The 19,921-nt window shown below is 36.8% G+C and overlaps 2 protein-coding genes and 1 long non-coding RNA gene across 5 annotated transcripts in view; 2 read left to right on the top strand and 1 right to left on the bottom strand.

Moving 5' to 3' along the window:
* The window catches only part of LOC121257267, a 73,386-nt gene that overhangs the window by 35,054 nt on the left and 18,411 nt on the right, over window positions 1-19,921 (bottom strand). The gene's annotated exons all lie outside the window — the stretch shown is intronic.
* LOC121257266 lies at window positions 3,839-7,862 on the top strand. Of its 2 annotated transcripts, none has more exons than XM_041158213.1 (7): window positions 3,839-4,192; window positions 4,305-4,391; window positions 4,511-4,687; window positions 5,682-5,852; window positions 6,139-6,351; window positions 6,470-6,558; window positions 6,973-7,862. In XM_041158213.1, exons 1-7 carry the CDS (start codon window positions 4,111-4,113, stop codon window positions 7,624-7,626), a joined length of 1,473 nt encoding a protein of 490 aa, XP_041014147.1. In that variant the 5' UTR covers window positions 3,839-4,110; the 3' UTR covers window positions 7,627-7,862. The 2 variants fall into 2 exon arrangements, with proteins under 2 accessions (XP_041014147.1, XP_041014146.1); XM_041158212.1 differs by having other exon boundaries at window positions 3,866-4,192; window positions 4,302-4,391.
* Window positions 8,989-19,921, top strand: part of LOC121257262 (AP-1 complex subunit gamma-2-like) — a 38,237-nt gene continuing 27,304 nt past the window's right edge. Inside the window, exons 1-5 of one of the 2 annotated variants that reach the window (XM_041158209.1) lie at window positions 8,989-9,286; window positions 13,989-14,291; window positions 14,532-14,673; window positions 15,377-15,550; window positions 16,124-16,303. In XM_041158209.1, coding sequence (XP_041014143.1) covers window positions 9,255-9,286; window positions 13,989-14,291; window positions 14,532-14,673; window positions 15,377-15,550; window positions 16,124-16,303 — 831 coding nt within the window. In that variant the 5' untranslated portion in view covers window positions 8,989-9,254. The remainder of the gene's footprint in view (window positions 9,287-13,988; window positions 14,292-14,531; window positions 14,674-15,376; window positions 15,551-16,123; window positions 16,304-19,921) is intronic. The other variant, XM_041158208.1, reaches the window with a different exon arrangement.

Raw genomic sequence — 19,921 nt, 5'->3', positions numbered from 1 at the left:
ATAAAAATAACTAAAACCACTATAAGTCTTTTTATAACTTGAATAATTAATGTGTCTTTTTAATGCCTAAAATTTATGACTTTAAATTTTTTACAATTGTTTGATGAATTATATATATAATTATAATTTTTTATTCTAATTTTTTTTATGTTCATTATATATTTGCTATGTTTTCTATAATTTCAGATTTGTTGTTTGCTTGAGTTATGGATATGCCAGCAGATTCTAGTGCGAGCTCTCCTTTCCAGGCCGAGGGCACCCCTACCCCTACCCCTACACCTACACCTACCCCTCCTAGTCAAACCCCTACCCCTAGCCCTACGGCACCTTGCCCCGCCCCCAAGCCCAACAAGAAACCTGCTTCAATAGTTTGGAGTCATTTCACCAAACTAGAGGGTGGTGACTCAAGTAACCCCCAAGCCAAGTGTAACTATTGTGGAAAAATTTATGGATGTCACTATAGGAAACATGGCACCTCACAATTAAAGGTGCACTTAGAAGAGCAATGCAAAAAAAGTCCAATATTAAGATCATTACAAGACAAAAGCCAATCTAGGCTAGAAATTGGACTTAAAAAAATGGCGGATGAGACTAGTGGGGGTGCAACTTTGAAGGGGTATACTAAGTATGATCCCGATGAGTGTAGAAGACACCTAGCTCGTATGGTCATAATGGACGAGCTACCTTTTCAAATTGTTGATGGGAAAGGGTTCCAAGCGTATTCTCGCTACTTGGAACCAAGGTTTAACATTCCTTCTCGCCACACGGTGGCAAAGGATGTAAAAAAACATTATTACATTGAAAAGGAGAAGTTGAGGGGTCAATTGGCGGATCAATTTGTTTGTCTCACCACTGACACTTGGACATCGATCCAAAATTTTAATTATATGTCTTTGACTGTGCATTTTATTGATTGTCATTGGACATTGCAAAAGAAAATTATAAAATTTTGTAAAATCACCGATCATAAGGGTGAGACAATTGGAAAGGCCTTGGAGGCCGCAATAAAGGAGTGGGGGTTGACCCGAGTGGTTACAGTCACAGTCGATAATGCCTCGTCTAACGATGTTGCATTGGGACATCTAAAGACCTATCTTAGAGAGGCAAATAAGACACTCATGGGTGGTGAGTGTCTGCATGTGAGATGTGCGGCACATATTCTGAATCTGATTGTCACTGATGGTTTGAGAGATCTTCATGACTCGATTGCTCGGGTTAGGACTGCTGTGAGATGGGTGAGATCTTCTCCTTCGAGGTTGGACAAATTCAAGGTTGCTGCGAGATCTGCGGGCCTAACATCTAAGAGGGGCCTTTGTACTGATATGCCTACACGATGGAACTCAACATTTCTGATGTTGGAGGCGGCCCAAGAATATAAGCTGGCATTTACATTATTGGGTGACGAAGACATCCAATATGTTAAATATTTTGATGATCACGGGGGATTGGGGAAACCCGTAGAGGATGATTGGGAAATTGTAACTAATTTTGTAGAGTTTTTGAGGCTTTTTTACGATGTCACCATGAGGCTATCTGGAACTTTGTACCCTACATCCAATATTGTATGTCAGCAAATATGTAGGGTAAAAGAAGAATTAGATGACATGGTCGCGGGTGGTCACATTAGAATGCGGGAGATGTCATTGATTATGAGGACAAAGTACGACAAGTATTGGGGAGATTTAACGAAGGCTAATATTTTGTTATATGTAGCTGTCGTCTTTGACCCGAGGTATAAGTTGGATGGCATGATATTTGGATTGAGCCTTGCGTACGGGCAAGTATGGGCAGAGCTTATTGCAGCAAGGGTTCGGGAAACCCTTACTAGATTATTTGATGAGTTTTCCACCCTGCGGGGTGGTAATATTGCGGCACCTACACCTACCCCCTCAGCCTCAAGCTCACAGTTTCCTGAAGTCGAGGTTGGGAAAAGACGTAGATTGGAGTGGGGTGAGAGGTATGAGCAGACCCCCTTCCTTCGGAGTTCTATAGAGGCTCAGTCAGAGATAGACAGATACTTAGCAGCAGAGATTCTACCATTTTCCCGAGATTTTGATATATTAAGTTGGTGGAAGGTGAATGCCGTGAAGTATCCCATCCTTGGAGAGATAGCCCGCACACTTTTGGCCATCCCTGTTAGCACAGTAGCCTCAGAGTTAGCCTTTAGCACGGGAGGACGTGTATTAGATTCATTTCGGAGTTCATTAGCTCCTGCCACTGTGGAGGCTTTGATTTGCACGCAGAATTGGATCAAGGGAACTCCAATTCATGTTCCGGATGTTCTTGAGTATGAGAAGGCCGACGTCGAGGAGGATAGTGATGATCAGTTTGGATCTGGTATTTATTTTAATTTCATTTTATAATTTCTTATTTTAATTTATTTATTTTCATTTAATTGGTATTCATTAATTTGATTTCAAATTTAATACTTATAGTGATACATGAGACGACGTCTACGGCTACCTCCGATGCAGTATGACTTTGTATTGGACCCACCATTGTCATGGTTTGCACAATTTCTTCCATAATTGTTTTTTGCATTTAAAATTTTGTTTCATCTTTATAACTTTTTAATTCTAATTTGTTTTATTTTTAACTTATTAATATTTCAGGTTTTATAACTTATTGACTTTTATGATCTTGATTTTCAGTCTCACAGCAATCGACATAACTCACCACTCAGTGAACTCACCGCTACGGCTCCACCCCAAAATCAAATTGATCAAATTGAAAAATTATGATTTTATTCATTTAACATTGATTGTAATGTTGCTACAATAGTTAATTGTATAATTTGTAATATTTATTTCTTTTAGAGGAGTTTGTAATAGTGTAATAGTTTATTAGTTCTCTTAATTTGTATAATTGTGAACAAAATATTTTAGCATAGTGCCTTACTGCCTTAGTGATGATTACTACTTAATTAGTTAATAACGTAATAGTTCAATGTATGATTCTATATATCCCTTATATATATATATTTTTTTCCTGTTTTTAAATATATATACTTTTTAATCTAAATAATGGGCTCAAATGGCCCAAAAACGAATTCTGGGCCCAAAGTGGCCTAAAAATCGATTCTGGGCCAATTAGGGCCCAGAAAAATGTACTGGGCCGAAGGCCCAGTATGGGGGCGGGGGGTGCGGACGGGTGGGGGTCCACCCCCGCACCCCGGCCCAACGGACGGGGGACCCCGCCCCCGCCATGCGGGGGCGGGGTCCGGGGAGAAATTCCCCGCCCCCGCATATGCGGGGGCGGGGGGCGGGGGAGGGGTGGCCCCGCCCCGTAGGGGGCGGGTATCACCCCTAATGGAGGCGGCATTGCGCTTGCGTCGCATGTTTTCTTATTTGATTTTAGTACAAAATAATTTTTTAATTTTTAGATGACATGCGGTATAATCTCATTGACAATGACATAACATCTTGACATATTTGTAACGATATTTTAATGGGAGTATTGATTTACGTTATATTTAAACAGTGAAAGTTAAAAGTTGAATAAAATATTATTATAATATTATATTTTTTTATTATTATTATTTTAAAATTTGAAAATATTAAATTATTTATTTATTTAATAAAAATTTAAATGATGAAATTAGATAAGATGAGTAGATATGAATTCAAACTGTGCCATCAAACTTAAAAAGTTGGAGAGAAAATTCAAAATTAAATCTCTTTAAAGAGCAAAATAGATGGACTAAAATATTATTTAAACATAATATTTGGCGGTATTGGATTATTTGAAAAACAGAAATTCATAAATATGGGTTATTTAATATATTTATAAAGATAATAATAAATAATTTAAAATTCACTTTAAGAGTACAAGTTACAACTCGTGTCCGCTCTTTCCTATTCACCTTTTCTCCCTCTCCTTTCTCCATCGCCTCTTTCATCTTTTACCAATTCCCAGTTCCCACTCTCACACAAAACGCTTTACTCTCACTGAAACTCAAAGCCACACACACACTTTATAGCATCTCTCTAGTCTAGACTCTCATTACCTATCAGATCCATTTCTGCTAATGGACTAGGGTTTCTAGTGATGCTGAAGCTTAAACCTTGCCGTTCTGAGCTGTTCTAAGGGATCGCTTTGAGCGCAGATACAATGGGGAAGAATGTGTTGGTTATGTGTCTTGCTCTTTTGGTTCTATTTGGAGGTGCCTCGTCAGCTTCTACTACTCCTGCAAGTGAGTTAGCCTATTTTGTTTGTGTTTCTATGTGAATATGAGCTTAACTGCTGAGGTGTTTTTTTCTCAATTACTTGATCTGAGTTTGCTATCTATCTTCTTTTTAAAGCAGAGATTGTTAGTGGGCTATTCTCAAATGCTGTGTCTGTGTTTACGAAACGGTTGTGGTCACTCAAACTCAAAGCAACAACCAAAACAGGTATAGATCTCTGGATGCAGCTACATTTTCTTTGTTTTATGTTCTGAGTCGTTGTCTTGATGGAGGGGTTTGTGGAGATGTAATCTGAAATGGTAGGCTTATCGGATTTGTGTGTGCAGCGGTTTCTGGCCGTCCGATGATGAAGTTTGAGAGTGGGTATACTGTGGAGACGGTGTTTGATGGAAGCAAGCTTGGGATTGAGCCTTATTCGGTTGAGGTGTTGCCCAATGAAGAACTTTTGCTTCTGGACTCTGCTAATAGTAATATCTACAGAATATCGGCCTCTCTTTCTCTCTGTAAGTGGGTGCTTTTGGTCATGGCTTCCAAATATTGATTGGTTCATCTTGTTTTAATGGATTCATTTCTGTTTTGCTCGAGATTTTTATTTTTTGTATTTTTTTTCCGTTAAGTTGCTGCGTCTGATGGTCATGCTATTCTGAAAATTTTAATGGGCTTGACTTGTTTATACAAAATTAACAACAAAACCTCTGATTCTTTTTAAATGATTTGGAGTGTTAATTAATTCAATTATAGTCTCGGTGTCGTAATAGGAGTCTCGAAATCAACGTCTATGATGTAGAAAACAAAAAAACATCAATTAGTTTTCTTTAGCCGTTGAATTCTCCACTTTCAAACCATCTAGCAAAGTTGTAGAAGCTACAAGTCCTTTCTTTATATTGGAATCCCAAATGCACCATACTCTCTCAAGTTTTATTCAATTTATTATTTCTATTTGGTGGTTTCTGGAAAGATTAATACTGAGAATTTTCTATAAAAGAAAACTTTTACCAAAATAACGAGAGGCTTACATATATGTAACTACTAGAACATGATATTTTGATATCTGAACATACTGTGATGTTTTTTTAGTACAATACTATCTTCAGTTTATATCTGAGAGTCTCATTATTATGGAAATTATAAGATTTCTTATCTAAAATGCCCAAACTTAGGCACTGTAATGTGTTTCATTTGCTACTATATTTACATTCTACCCCCATAATTCATAATCTATTCTGGCTTGATGAATAAAACCATACTGCGACTTTCATATTTGACCATTCTAACATCTAAAATGAATGCCGAAGGCTTGTGCATCCCTGGGATTAGTCGGGATGCTGTTCCGGAACACTTGTTGCCAATCAAAACCATCTAAAATGAAAATTTGATTGGAGCGAATAGGAATCTGGGATGTTTATTTCTTTTCACTTCCAATTCTGCTATATCTAAGATATATGTCTCACTTATCGCACAACTATAATTATTCTTAAATTCGTGGGAAAACCGCAGACACCAGACCAAAGCTGGTTGCAGGATCACCTGAAGGTTATTCTGGACATGTAGATGGGAAACCCAGAGAGGCAAGGATGAACCAGCCAAAGGGGCTTACAGTTGATGACAGAGGAAACATTTATATTGCAGACACTATGAATATGGCTATTAGGAAGATAAGTGTTGCTGGTAAATGCTTTATATTTATATTGTTCAAGCATTTACTCTGCAATATTAAAATCTCATTGCCAAAATTTCGCTTTGTCTCTTTTTTTTCTTCTTCTTAACTCTGGAATCATTTAGGATTTTATCTGATATGAAAATATTTTTATGTTTTCTTATAATCATTAGAGAATTAATAAACAAGATAATAATATAATTAGTAAAAATCCTATAAAATGTTTTGTAATTTTCTAGTATCGGTATTACAGTTCAGAATTTATCCTTCTAATAGAATTGATATTTCAACTTGCAGGGGTTACAACAATTGCGGGAGGAAGATGGAGCCGTGGAGGGGGTCATGTTGATGGACCAAGTGAAGATGCAAAATTTTCTGACGATTTTGATGTGGTTTACATTGGTAGCAGTTGTTCCCTCCTTGTTATCGACAGAGGAAACCAGGCTATTAGGGAGATCCAACTCCACTTCAATGATTGTGCTTATCAATATGAAAGCGGTTTTCCTCTTGGTAAGCTAGTTCATCCAAATTTCACCCATCAATATTTGTCTATGCTAAATATCAATACGTATGCACTGGATGTCTTATTGGCACCATCATCTGCAATCAACTTTTTTAATCATTACAGGAATTGCTATGCTTTTGGGGGCTGGCTTCTTTGGTTACTTGCTTGCATTACTGCAACGTAGAGTGGGTACAATTGTGTCTTCCCACAGTGTGAGTACTTAGTATTGTCTTCCATTTAATTATGATGTCCTGACTTCTGTACTCTATAAAATAAGCATCTTATTTATGGTGTGTAATTCTTACTTTTACGGACCAGTTTGACATTTCATTGAAGAGAGTGAGTTATCCAATAATTCTTGTTTACGACAGTTTGAAAATTGAATATTTTGATCCAGGAATACCACCTGTCTACTCTTATGTCTTGCATGAAATAGCACTGGATTCACACCCTATTCATTACATATTATGCATTACCTGTATGGCAAGAGCAACTTTAACATGAGCGTGAAGTGGAAACATTTTTTCTTCTCAAAATTCATGCCTGCAGTAGCATAATTCTAGTTTCCTAGCATCTTTTATGACAGCATGAAACCTTCATTCACCTTTTATCTCATGTTTTTGAAGGATCAAGGTGCACCAGAGACAACCAGTCCTCCAAGTCCATATCAGAAGCCTCTAAAGTCGGTCAGGCCACCTTTAATCCCAACAGAAGATGAACAGGAGAAGCAAGAAGAAGGCTTTGTTGGATCCATTGTAAAGCTTCTTTTCAACACTGGGGCGTCAGTAATGGAGATTCTGGGAGGAATATTTCTGGGGTTCAGAAAGAAGCCACTAAACTATCAGTACCAAAGCCAACAGCAGCAACGAAAGCACTCAAATACTTGGCCCATGCAGGAGAGCTTTGTGATACCTGAAGAAGATCAGCCCCCTTCAATTGACACCAGAACCCCCACTCTGCGTAAAACATATCCTTTCATGTCCAAGGATGCAGAAAATATGCACCAATTGCAGCAAAGTCGAGTTTTCTTTAATGGGTGGGACGGCAATCTTCAGCAGCAGCAGCAGCATCATCGTCATAGGTATCATTCATCCATCCCAAACACTTACTATGAGCAGAGCTGTGAAAAGACCAATGAGATTGTCTTCGGGGCAGTTCAGGAGCAGGATGGAAAACGTGAGGCTGTGGTGATAAAGCCTGTTGATCATGGGGATCACATGTTTGATCATCACAACATTCGCTCTCGAAGTAATTCTATGGGCCGTCGCCATGGCTATTGATCATATCATATAAGGCAGCAATTCATAGTTTTGACCTCACTCCATCTGCATAGCAGTCCTAAATTTAGGTTACAGGTGGTATCTCTTTTTTCTTCTGAAAAAATGCATCTGTTGGGAGCATTTCCAATGTGAAAATGATCTGTCTGGCCAAAATATTCAGGGCCTTCCTGTTACCAAATCCAAGGAGATGAGCTTGTAGCTAATGCTTCGATTTATTTCCATAGAATACTTGCATATCCTTTATCTATGCGATCTCCATCATCTCAGCGATTATCAAGTTACCCAAGACTTAAAAGTTTGGAACCTAAGAGCTTTATCAACTAAACAGATCACTTGCTCAAGTTCAAGCAGCCAGCTAAAATATTTACCTACCAGCAAGTTGCACATGCATCCACATTAAATAAAAGCAAAAGCCAAGCTTGCTAGTTGTCATCTCATAATCTAGTCAATAATTGGACAATCTAGGCTACCGTTGATTAATCAGATCAAATCTCTAAAGTGCTAAGAGAACTCTAAATACAACCAACAAATGTCAAGCCAAAGAGTGATAGTGTCGAGGAATCAAAAGGAGAAAAAGAATTGTGGGCAGCAATAGTTGCTAACAAGTCATTTAATATGTCAGTTGCCATTTCCACTTATATTCAGCTTTAAAGGGTTGTTTGGATTCAATATACCTCTCAACTCATATCATCGTATCATTATTGCTTGTTTGGATTTAGAAACTATCTCATCTCATCTTATCTCGTCTCGTCATGACATTATTTTCAAATTTTTATACAAAATATGATAAATAATTTAATTTTTTCAAATACCAAAATAATAATAATATTAAAAAATAATATTTTAATAATATTTTATTTAACTCATCTAAAACCATTTTATCTCATCTTACTATCCAAACGAGCTTAACTTTCCCAAACTCTCACACAAAATAAAATAACAATTCAATTTTTTCAAATTTCAAAATAAAAATAATATTTTATTTAACTTTCATATGATCTTATCTAATCTCAACTCGCTATCCAAATTTCTCCTAAGTACTATTCTTGAGAGTGTTTTTGCCAGCTTAGAGGTTCTTTACATTATGTGCATTTTTGGGATTACGATGAGAAATACTTAGTACTTATAACTTTAATAATAAGTTTTACTATTAAAAAAATTAGTTACTTTTTGATAATTATATATTTAGAAGATCACTAGGTAAATAATGGTACTATATTTTAGCATCCCGTGTAAAAGCGGTTCATGGATGAAAATCTGTCTCCAAAGCCTTTGTTAAATAAATAATGCTAATTTATTAATAAGGCCACTCCCTCGCGTAAGCACACGCTTTAAAGCCATTCATTCCCTCGCAACTTGTTAGCGTAGTTTTCATTTTTTTAATCCACAGCGACAAAGAAGCACTCAACGTCACCTCAGTTAAGTCCCTCGACACAGACTCATATATACTCTGAGATCCAAATCTCGCTTCTCTCTCTCTCTCTCTCTCTCTCTGATCCCTCTGATTGTACCTTTTCGGATCTCGGGGAGTTCGAATTCGATACCACTGGTGGTTGATCGGGGACCATCTTGGGATTTCGTCCTGGATCTGATTGAGCTTTACCGGAACCTCACCTCCGGACCCAATTATGAATCCCTTCTCTTCCGAAACGCGCCTGAGGTTAGCTCTAAATCGTACTTTTTCCACTTTATTTTGATCAGTCATGAATCCCTTCTCTCTTTTTGTTTTTTCCCCCTTAAAGCAGAAGAGATATGTTAATTTTGGTTCATATTGATTGCGCTAATTAAGATTGAATCAGAATCGTTGCTGCCGCTACTTATTTCGCATAATTCAAGATGATTATGGTTGACAATTGTAGTGCATGCCTTTCTCTTTATTATGTGGTTGTTTTAATAGTTGGAGTTACTTGCTCTTGGATACCTTTAACCCTGGGATTGATACTGAATGTGTGGAACATTCGAGCTTGCATCAGTGAAATGTTTTAGATTTCATTTTGTGACACGATAAAATGGGCCCGGCAGTGTCGGCTTTAGTGGGAATTGTTGAAGCATATGTTTAAATGTGCCTTCGTGGTACACGTACTTCAGAACGGGCATGCAGTATTTGATATGCGATCCTGATGTTGCTCTATCTCATTTGTATGGAACAATAAACTTATGAAGAACGCCTTGAATCTTGCTGGGGCAATGATTCTCTTAGTTTAGCATATGGCAAATGTAGAAAAAGTGGTGCCCCCAAAGGTGGTTCAGAGGTTTACCAGGAGAATCAGTGCCAATAGGAAACAGTTTGCACTGCTAATTGGGGTCATAGATGTAATCAATTCCAAAAAAGTTGATGCTCTAGCATTTGAAAAGGCCTGATAATCCTGGAGAGGCTTCTAAAGTATGTTTTCGGACTAATTTATAGTGGAACTTAGCCAAGAGCCTGATGGCCTGATGGCATGTGACCTGGTTCTCCAAATGGAAAACCTTGGTTCAAAACCCCCAACCCCTTGTATAAAAAAAAAAAATTATAGTGGAACTTTAGCACCATATATTCTGAAACTTGGATCATATCATGATAGAATTCGTCTTAGTTTATTTTAAATGCTAGTTCTTGTTTATCTACATTACAGCTTGAAGTGAGATGGATTTGACATGGGAAGCAGCTTTTCAGAGTCATACACTCAATGTAGACACTTCAAAGTGAATGCTTTTTTTGACTAGATCTTAACTTAGAACCGTCCCAACCTCTCCCCACATGTTTTCCACTTAAGCCCAAGCTCATGGTTGCGATTTTACTTACCTACTGTAAACACACACACACACACACATACAGGTCCACACAAGTATATATAGGTTGCCCCCTATGTTCAAAGAGTAAAGAAAATAGTCATGTTATTAAGTGGATAAAGACTTCCTGTTTCTATTTTTTATTTTTTTGGATAAGTAATGAAGGATTTTATTGATGAACATACTAGGCATGGCCCATGCACACGTATACAAGAGAGACACCTATGCTTGATTGATATTCGACACAAGAAACTCATGGACACTTAGTCCATTAAAAATATCACAATTGACCATTGAAATAATTTGTTGAAGAAGAAGACTCTAACTTCATCTGTTGTCCACTTGCGGTCTTTGAAGCTTTTATCATTTATTTCCCTCCAAAGGCACCACAATAAACAAATGGGGGTGATCTTCCAAATTATTGCATTTTGTGGATTGCCATGTAAGCCACTCTAACTTGCCAATAAATCAACGACTCTTCTAGGCATCACCCATGCTAATCCCACCCTATCAAAGAAATCAATTTTATAGTGTTTTGGCTATCTCTGCGTATAGAAGTTGGTAGTCAACAGTCTCCTCGTTCCTTTTGCACACACAACACCAATCTCTTACAATGATCTGGTGGCTCCTTAGGTTGTTTGTATATATAGAAAGGGAAGCCATTCTCCCTTTGCCCCCTTCCCTAGATAAGAAAGAAGCCTTTAGAGGAATGTAAAGAGAAGCCATTCTCCCCCTTCCCCCACAAGAGGAATATAAGTTGAAACCATTCTCTCCCTACCCATGGAAAAGAAAGAAACCACCGAAGTACTGTAAAAAAGAAGCTGTTATCCCTATGTATATATGTATTTATATGCATTCGGTTACCATGGATGCACCCTTGAGCTTTGGATTAAGTGGTAAACATATGGGGAGGGATTGGGAATGGTTTTAGATTAAAATCTAGCGTAGAAACAAAATAAAAAAAATTCACTTGGAGACATAAAATGTGAGATGACATTCACCCCATTCTCATATTCAGTTCAATGTGTTACAATGTCTTAAAATGGGTGAGATAATACCAACTTCGATAAAAAGGAAAAGTTTCTACAATTTTAAGCCATATTTGGTTAACCCTAAATTTTCAAAAAACTTTTCAACTTCAATCCAAACATCTTTCATTCTCTTCAACTTTCTTCCAATTATTTTCCTAGATTTCAGCGAAAAGTAAAAAAAATCTTTTTTTTGAGCAGTAAAAGAATTTAACTTTTACAAAAACCAAAACAAAAATTACCCTTAAAAATGATTTTCAAACAAAAATTTTCAGCTCTACCGATCAACTTTTACAAACCCCAATACAGAACATATTTTAAAAAAAATTTATTAAAAATTTCTTATCTACTTTCACAAAACCCAATGAGTAATACATCTAAAATAGTTCTCATAAATTCACAAAATCTTCCTGAATTAAACATACCCTTAAAGTTCTGGTTTTAGTTTATGACAAGAATGAAGTGGCCTAGTTAATTCATTGTAGTGTTCCCCTTTCTGATGAAATGTGTAAGAAACCACTTTTTTTCCATCCTTCGTTCATATTTTTACGGTGTTTAATCTTGCTTATAAAATGGACCAAAAGTGGTGATATCACCTCCAATGCCTTTCTGCCTTTGTTAGTATAAATTAGCCATATTTCGGCTGTGTAAGGTAGCAAAACAATCTAGATGATGGATTAAGTTGGAGTCGAAATGGGCATTGCACTTGTTGAAGTTTAAATTAAGGATAGCCTTTGAGGTTGGTTCATAAAATTTCACCCATATCAGGAATAGATGATTTGAGTCTAGTAGTCTCCAAGATTGATACTCTTTGCAGTCTAATGCATCTCTTTAGGTAGTTCAACTACTGTGGTCATTTTGAGTGATAGTTTCTCGTAAATGCATAAGGCAGTGGAAATGAGTGGCCGTTTCTTTCTTAGGTCCACGAATAGGTATTACTCAAAGAATAGATCTACATGGCGGGTTAAGATTGGCTTATAAAAGAACTAAGGTTCATTGATGATGCTTGTTTAGGATTTTAGGATTTTTTTTTTGGAAGACTTTATTTATGTGGGCCATTGCTTTAGAGTTAAATGGTCTCACCTTCCAAAACTTTCTTGTAACAGTTTCTAGTTCTTAATTTGGTATGTTCATATGTATACCTCCGGTGTACTTGGGCTATGCCTATCTTTATCAATACAACTACTTATTACTTATAAAAAAAAATAAAAAATGATGATGCTTGTTTAGCAAGATAATGAACTAGACATTGGGAACTTTCATCTCTTGGAGTGGGTTCTACGTCGGGTATCGGCGTAGAGACATCAGTAATGGAATGCCATTTGCCTCAGGTAACACAAGATAGACCAATAGTCGGTATTACACCCTTGGTACCTGAAGAAACTATGGCTCCCTCGTCGGAATTGAAGGAAAATGGTGTATTGCCGAGATCTGAAGGAGATGTAAGATCCGCTGAAGTTGCACATAAAGGGTCACCAGAGGTGAAGGGACTTGATGTCATACCGTTGGAGAGAACCAATAGAGTTGTTGAGGAGGTACGAGATTTGAGTATGGGTTTGGCATTGGTGCCTTGTGTAAAGGAATGTCTAGAGTCGGGAGTGCAACTGGATACTATGTCTGGGGATAATGTTGTTCCCTTAGTCTCTCTTCCTCCAATAGCGGATTGAATTCTGCTTAAAGTTAATGAGATTCAGCAGTTCGTGGGAATTTCATATGGAGGATGTGAAGACCAATTTAAAAAACTAATCACTGTGATTGAGGCAAGCCACGCGCTTGAAACCAAATCAAGTTTCGAGAAAAGCAGGGAGTTACAACGTCTTTCTTAGACAATCAACTACGACGTTAAGGGTGGTAGCTCAACTAGAGGGAAGTCTAAAGGGAGGACATTGTGAAGACGGGAAACAAGGGGTTGGGGTGGGGTTTTCGGGTAGAGTTTTTAGTTTTACGGGAAACAAGGGGTTGGGGACGGGCTTGGTGTATTTTGGGTTGTTTTTCACGAGTTTTTTGGGTCATTAGGGGCTTTCTATGATGGGCAAGGTGTTTTCTTGTATACATTTAGTGTACTTGGTTACTCATTTTGATATATATATATATATAATATTTTTACTCATAAAAAAAAAAAAAAACTTTCATCTTTTGGTATGAATAATGATATTTCAAAATTAGTTGCCGAGATAAAAGGCCGTATCTGTTTATTTATTTTTCGCTTTGTTCTGTTTTAAAATTTTTTAAGCACTTTATTCAGTTTGATTATATATATATTTTTTTTGATAAGTGAGTTTGATTATATACTACCAAGTAACATTATTTTTAGAAGAATTATATTTGTCATCCTTTTCATAATCATCCTCTCAGCATCCCTTGATGTGACATTAAATGATTGGCCCACGAGTGGAATAGTTTCCAATAATTTAATACCACATCATGGGATGGTGGTGAAAGGGATGGTGAGTAGAATTACTTTTATTTTATATTTTCTTCCAAAGACGATTTTTCATAGACCTAACTATTTTTTTTAACATTTTGAATTTTGTTTTGTGGTATATACGTATTTCAATGCAGGGACATGATTCGGGCTATACGTGCCTGCAAAACTGCAGCAGAGGAACGTGCAGTTGTTAGAAAAGAGTGCGCTGCTATTCGTGCCTCAATTAATGAAAATGATCCAGATTATAGGCACCGTAACATTGCAAAGCTCATGTTCATACACATGCTTGGCTACCCCACACATTTTGGTCAAATGGAATGCCTGAAGTTGATTGCATCTGCTGAATTTCCTGAGAAGAGAATTGGGTATCTTGGCCTCATGTTGCTTCTTGATGAAAGACAAGAAGTCCTCATGTTGGTCACAAACTCACTAAAACAGTATCCTATTTGTTTCTACTATATCTTTTTCTTTTGGATAAATCATTTTTCCATGTAAATCCCAGTATTTTTTCTCTGCTTTATCATTGTCCTGAACTTGCCTGTTATTTTAGTGTTTGTTCCTGTTGTTGGCACTTTTAAGTTTATTTTTAGTGAATGTTTCATTGGTTTGGCAGTCTTCTAAGAAAACAAAAATGGGAATAATATCTACGCTATGTTGCATTCTTAACCTCTGCACAGAGATCTCAATCATGCAAATCAGTATATTGTGGGACTTGCTCTTTGCGCTTTGGGAAATATTTGTTCAGCAGAGATGGCCCGTGATCTTGCACCAGAAGTAGAAAGATTGTTGCAATTTCGAGATCCGAATACTCGGAAAAAAGTGAGTCTTTTGTGCAGATTGGGATGTTAGCTCTGCCAAACTTATCTGCCCTGATTTCTATCTGTTTGCAAATTTTCTTAATTCTAGACCTCCTTCCTTCCACATATCTCACTAAAGAATATTTGAGAAAGAATTTTTTTAGCTTGTAATCATTTTGGAACAGAAGAAAAAGAAAAGAAAAGAAAATTCATTTTCTAATGTGTATTATTACTCTTTTTTGTTTTAGTAACTTGAGGCAGTCCTGCCTTTTTTTTTCCACTGGTGGGACCTTAATCATCCCTAGTTATTCCTACAAGGAAAGGAAATTTATGTGCCAAATCTGTTAAACTTATTTTAGTCCTTAATATTCACCTTGAAACAAATCCGGTTCTCATATTTATGTTGTGAAATTATTACATTAAAATAGTTCATTTTTTGAACTTCTTTTGGCTGACTTCTTCCTTATAATGCTTGCTGGTGGTCTCTAGTTGGAATCTTTACTGACATGTCAATTTAGACATGTTCGACCTACCGTGGTTTTCTAGGGGTTTTTTGGTTGTTAAGAAACTAATTTGAAGTGTTGTAATTTGATGTATGGAGTGTTGACAAACATTTATACTGGAATATTGTCTTGTCTAATTTCTGTAGTCTGATATTATTGGTTAAAGGGTTTCCCTTTAGTCTTTCTTTCTTGAAAGTTGACTATACTCAATGTTGTATATAGGCAGCTTTGTGTGCTATAAGGATTATAAAGAAAGTACCAGACCTGGCGGAAAATTTCATAAATCCTGCTGCTGCCTTACTTAAAGAAAAACATCATGGAGTTTTAATAACAGGAGTTCAACTTTGTACAGATCTATGTAAAGTTAGTCCAGAAGCCCTTGAACATTTCAGAAAGGTAACTTGACCTTGACCCCAATCAATATGTTTCCTATTATTCTTAATTGGCTACAGACATTCTGTGTGGTATATGGTTTTAATGTTGTTGTGTGACAATTTTTTTTCTCACTAAGTATATTATGAAGCTGCTGTTTTTTTGTTCTTGTTGGGTGATCCATGATGAAGTACGTGTCTGCTTGAAAAAGAAAATACACAAGAAGTCCATTTCAAATATCCTAGATGCTGATGGGATCTTGGGTTAAATTTCATGTATCATTATCCTCAATCCGGATTATAGGAGATGTGTTCTAGATTGACGAATGACGCATCAGTTGAGAATCCATGCTGTCTTCTACACATTTCGTTTTCTTTATGGCCTGATCTTGTTGTTCATCGAACATCACTCCAATTTAATGCTCGAGGTGCTACATGTAAAACTAATACTGTGCATTGGCTTTGTGTATTGTAGAAATGACACTATTATTTTTTGGTAAATTTTTATGAGAAAAAAACTGAACTATAATGCTCAGCTCTGATTCAGATAATTCTTCCCCCTAAATTGTAACAAGAATTGTATATACTATTGTTATAGAAATGCACAGAGGGTTTGGTCAGAACTCTAAAGGATGTTGTGAACAGCCCATATGCACCTGAGTATGATATTGCTGGCATCACGGATCCTTTCCTTCATATCAGATTGGTTAGACTTTTGCGTGTGTTGGGCCAAGGAGATGCGGATGCCAGTGACTTGATGAATGACATACTTGCACAGGTATGTTATCCCACAAATGTTATTTTCATGCTATCATTATTTGTTATATGAGTCATGATTTTTTGATTATTCAGAATTGCCACTTTGCATTATTGCTGACCATGTACATCAGTGTGGTTTATTAGGGATTAAGCTCATCTAGATTTTTTAAGGTGATCTGCCCTGTGGATTTGGCCAAATCCTAACCATTTCTTTTGAGGAAAACACTATAGACACAAAGGGATCCCACACACTGATGTGGCACACTGAGTGTGCTACGTCTCCCCCCCCCTCCCCCCTTTTTTTTCTTTCTTCTTTCTCCCCCTCCCGTGCCTCTCCCCTCCCCTCCTCCCCCTTTCCCTCTCTTTCTCCGCCCTCCCCGGGCAGGCAGAAGCCGCCGGAAAAACCCAGAATTTGAAGTGCACTGCAACTTCTTCAAATCCATTTCAAATGCCGGCCCAAGATCCACCGGAGTGTAAATGCAGCAAGTAGAGATTGGGAGATTAATGGTAATAATAGGCCTGCAAGAGTACAAAACACTGCAAATGGGTGTACCCTTGTTATCGCAGCGAGGGACTTTGGATTTGTTTCCATTAGCATATAGGCCATCCAATGTATATATTGGGGAGGAAGAGATTGAGCAGTCTAATAAAGTAAAGATGGTGTCGTCGTGAAAAGTGAAAGGCGCATCCCAGTCTAAGCCGAAACCTTTGCTTGGTTGAGGGGTGGTCGTGAGCTCCCATGCCGGTGGCATCTGCCGTCCTTGAGGTGGTCCTCGACCATCATGGTGGGCACAGGGAGGGCGGAGAAAGAGAGGGAAAGGGGGAGGAGGATAGGGGAGAGGCACAGGAGAGGGAGAACGAAAAAAAAAGGAGGGGGGAGGAGACGTTGCATTACTGATAGTGTGCCACATTAGTGTGTGGAAAATCCTTTGGGATTCATTTGTGTCTCTAGCAGCCCCCTTCTTTTAAATATGATGTATATATTTTTTTCAAATAACGTCTTATCACTTTAAAATTCAAGTTCAATATTCTAAACATTGTTTTTTTTTTTTTATAAGTAAAAATATTCTAAACATTGTACATATTAAGATGATAGTCGTTTGGATTTTAATGTGATAGTTGCTGATTTGGCAAAGCTCTACCATTAAATTTGAAAGCAATAATTGGAATTTAGCAAAGTCCACCCTGTAGATTAACCCGTTAAATTTAGAGGATCTTATCCACTTATAAGTTGGTGTTCTATGGGTGGTATATGCTATATAGAGGATGAAGTACTAAACTCTTGCATTGACTTTGAACATTAAAAAGAAAGCGCTCCCATCCTCCCCCCGCCGGGGGGGGGGGGGGGGGGGTGGATGTTGTTCTTAAGTTATTAGAAGAAAGCAGACTGAGCCGTCATTGGAAGCCAAATTAGAGAATCTTAGTGAAATAAGTAAAAATGTTGTGGTTTTTTCTGGATTCAGATGTGTGATGAGTGGTTAATCATGATTTGAAACAGGTAGAATTTAGTGGTGGTCAATGGTGATGTCTTTATCTCAGCAGTCTTTGAAATGTGTGACCTTTGTTTGAATACTTCGACTGTAATGTTTTCAGAGATTTTGAGGGGGTGAGAAGGAGAGGAGGGCTTCTAATGTTTGTATTTTTGTTTTTATTTTCTGAGAGGCTTCTAATGGTTGTGATTTTTGATCATCGTGAAATTAAGGAATGAGAGCTAGGTCCTTTACCGAAAGGAAATTTACGAAATGGCTTGAATGTGGATTCATATCTGTTTGTCTCTCAATATCCATTTTTGACAGTTTCTATTCTGGTCTTGTTGATGTATTGTCATTGATGGGAGAATGGTAGAATATCAAGCAGATCTTTAGCATAAATGGATCCTAAGAAAAGTGGGATTAAGAGGATTTTACTGTGTAGAGAAATTGGAGATATCCTAACTTATCATCATCATCTCTCTCTCTCTCTCTCTCTCTCTCTAATGGTTTGTTGTGCATAGAGGTTCTTTGGAAGTGGAGATTCTAAAAGACAGTTGGCATAAATTATGCCTGAGGTTATATAATACCATGGAAAATGTATTCGTGAAGTCTAATATGACTTTTTATCCTATGGTCTTTGGACCAAATAGTATCTTCTCTCCGTGAAATGGGTCCGGTCCAGGTGGGTCATGGACCAAAATTTCGGTCCACCCTTTTTGCCGGACCGATTACCCCTAGGGACTAGACCGGACCATTAGCTATCGGTCCGGTCGGACCAATCGGTCTGATTTGGTCCATGAACATTTTTTCCTCTTTTCTTTTTTTGGAAGATAAATTAATACAAAAAATTAATTAAATTAGTAAAATTAAAATTAAGCGAACCATTTAATGCCTTAATAACTTGCTTTTACTTATAAAAAAAAAAAAAAGAAAAAAAAGTGAACCATTTAATGTGGATTATGTAACTAACTCATTAAAAAATAATTAATTATAATTATATTTATGGTGTTAATAGTTACAAACTTAGTATTTTAGTATTCATAATGGCCTATATTAAAACTCTTAACATTTTATATATGCTTAATGAATATTAAATAATTTCATTGTCTATAGATTATTCATGCTTACTTGCAACTTAGGTATCTTAAAAAAAATTACCTAATTACTTTAATTAGGTGTAAATAGTAGACCATGTTTCTACATATAATAATGTATATTATCATATGATATATTAGTTAATTGATAGCATATATTATTTTACATTTTATATGGTCAAAGGTGATAGATTAAATGAAAATTACATAATTAACTTATACAACTACTATATAAAATAATATACTATATATATAAAAAATATAAAAATTTTATATGTAAGCGATTCGGTCGGTTTCGGTCCGGTTCAATAAAACCACATCTGGGACTGGACCAATTACTAATTTTTACAAAGGATAAGGACTGAAACCGACCAAACCCCTTATCGGTCAAGTAGATTTTTCCGATCCGGACCAAATCACTTACACCCCTAGATGGAGGGTTGAGCCACAAATTAAATGTTGTACAAATGCATAAGTTATATATACCATAAAAAACATTTCTTTAATGTTTTCATTAAGTTATCTTTAAGCTTTTTAAGTACTCACAAAAAATCTTTAAGATTATAAGCTTATGTCACTTGTATTGTGTATGCTGATTTATTGGTATTTGATGAAAATGATTATTAATATTTGATGAAAATTCACAGAACTAGGGCACATAGTATGTCTTTGAAACACTTGCACTATTGGCTACCTTACACAAATTCTGCTTGCTTTTATAAAGGTGTACAGTGTACTTATCTCTAAATCGTTTGTTTTAAGTCCAGTCATATTATTGGAAAGATCCCTTTGTTGTGATTCATTATCAGCTTCTTTAGGAAGATTCTCAGCATGGATAACTTAAGAAAACGCCAGATTATTGTAAAGGATTGATCCTTTATGTGCAGAAAGGGAGGGGAAATTGTAGATCATATTCTACTTCATTGTGAGGTTGCCAATGCCATACGGTATAATTTCTTTACTAGAGTTGGTTTAGCAGGGGTAATGCCACGAAAGGTAGTATATCTCCTTGCTGCTTGGAGAGGATTAAGTGGAAAAAAAATTAACACATGAACTCTTTTCTTTTTCGCG

The sequence above is a fragment of the Juglans microcarpa x Juglans regia genome, chromosome 3S, assembly GCF_004785595.1.
Source record: "Juglans microcarpa x Juglans regia isolate MS1-56 chromosome 3S, Jm3101_v1.0, whole genome shotgun sequence".
In the NCBI taxonomy this organism is placed as follows: domain Eukaryota; kingdom Viridiplantae; phylum Streptophyta; class Magnoliopsida; order Fagales; family Juglandaceae; genus Juglans; species Juglans microcarpa x Juglans regia.
The sequence above is the reverse complement of the archived record's forward strand: the minus strand, read 5'-3'. Positions and strand labels throughout refer to the sequence as shown.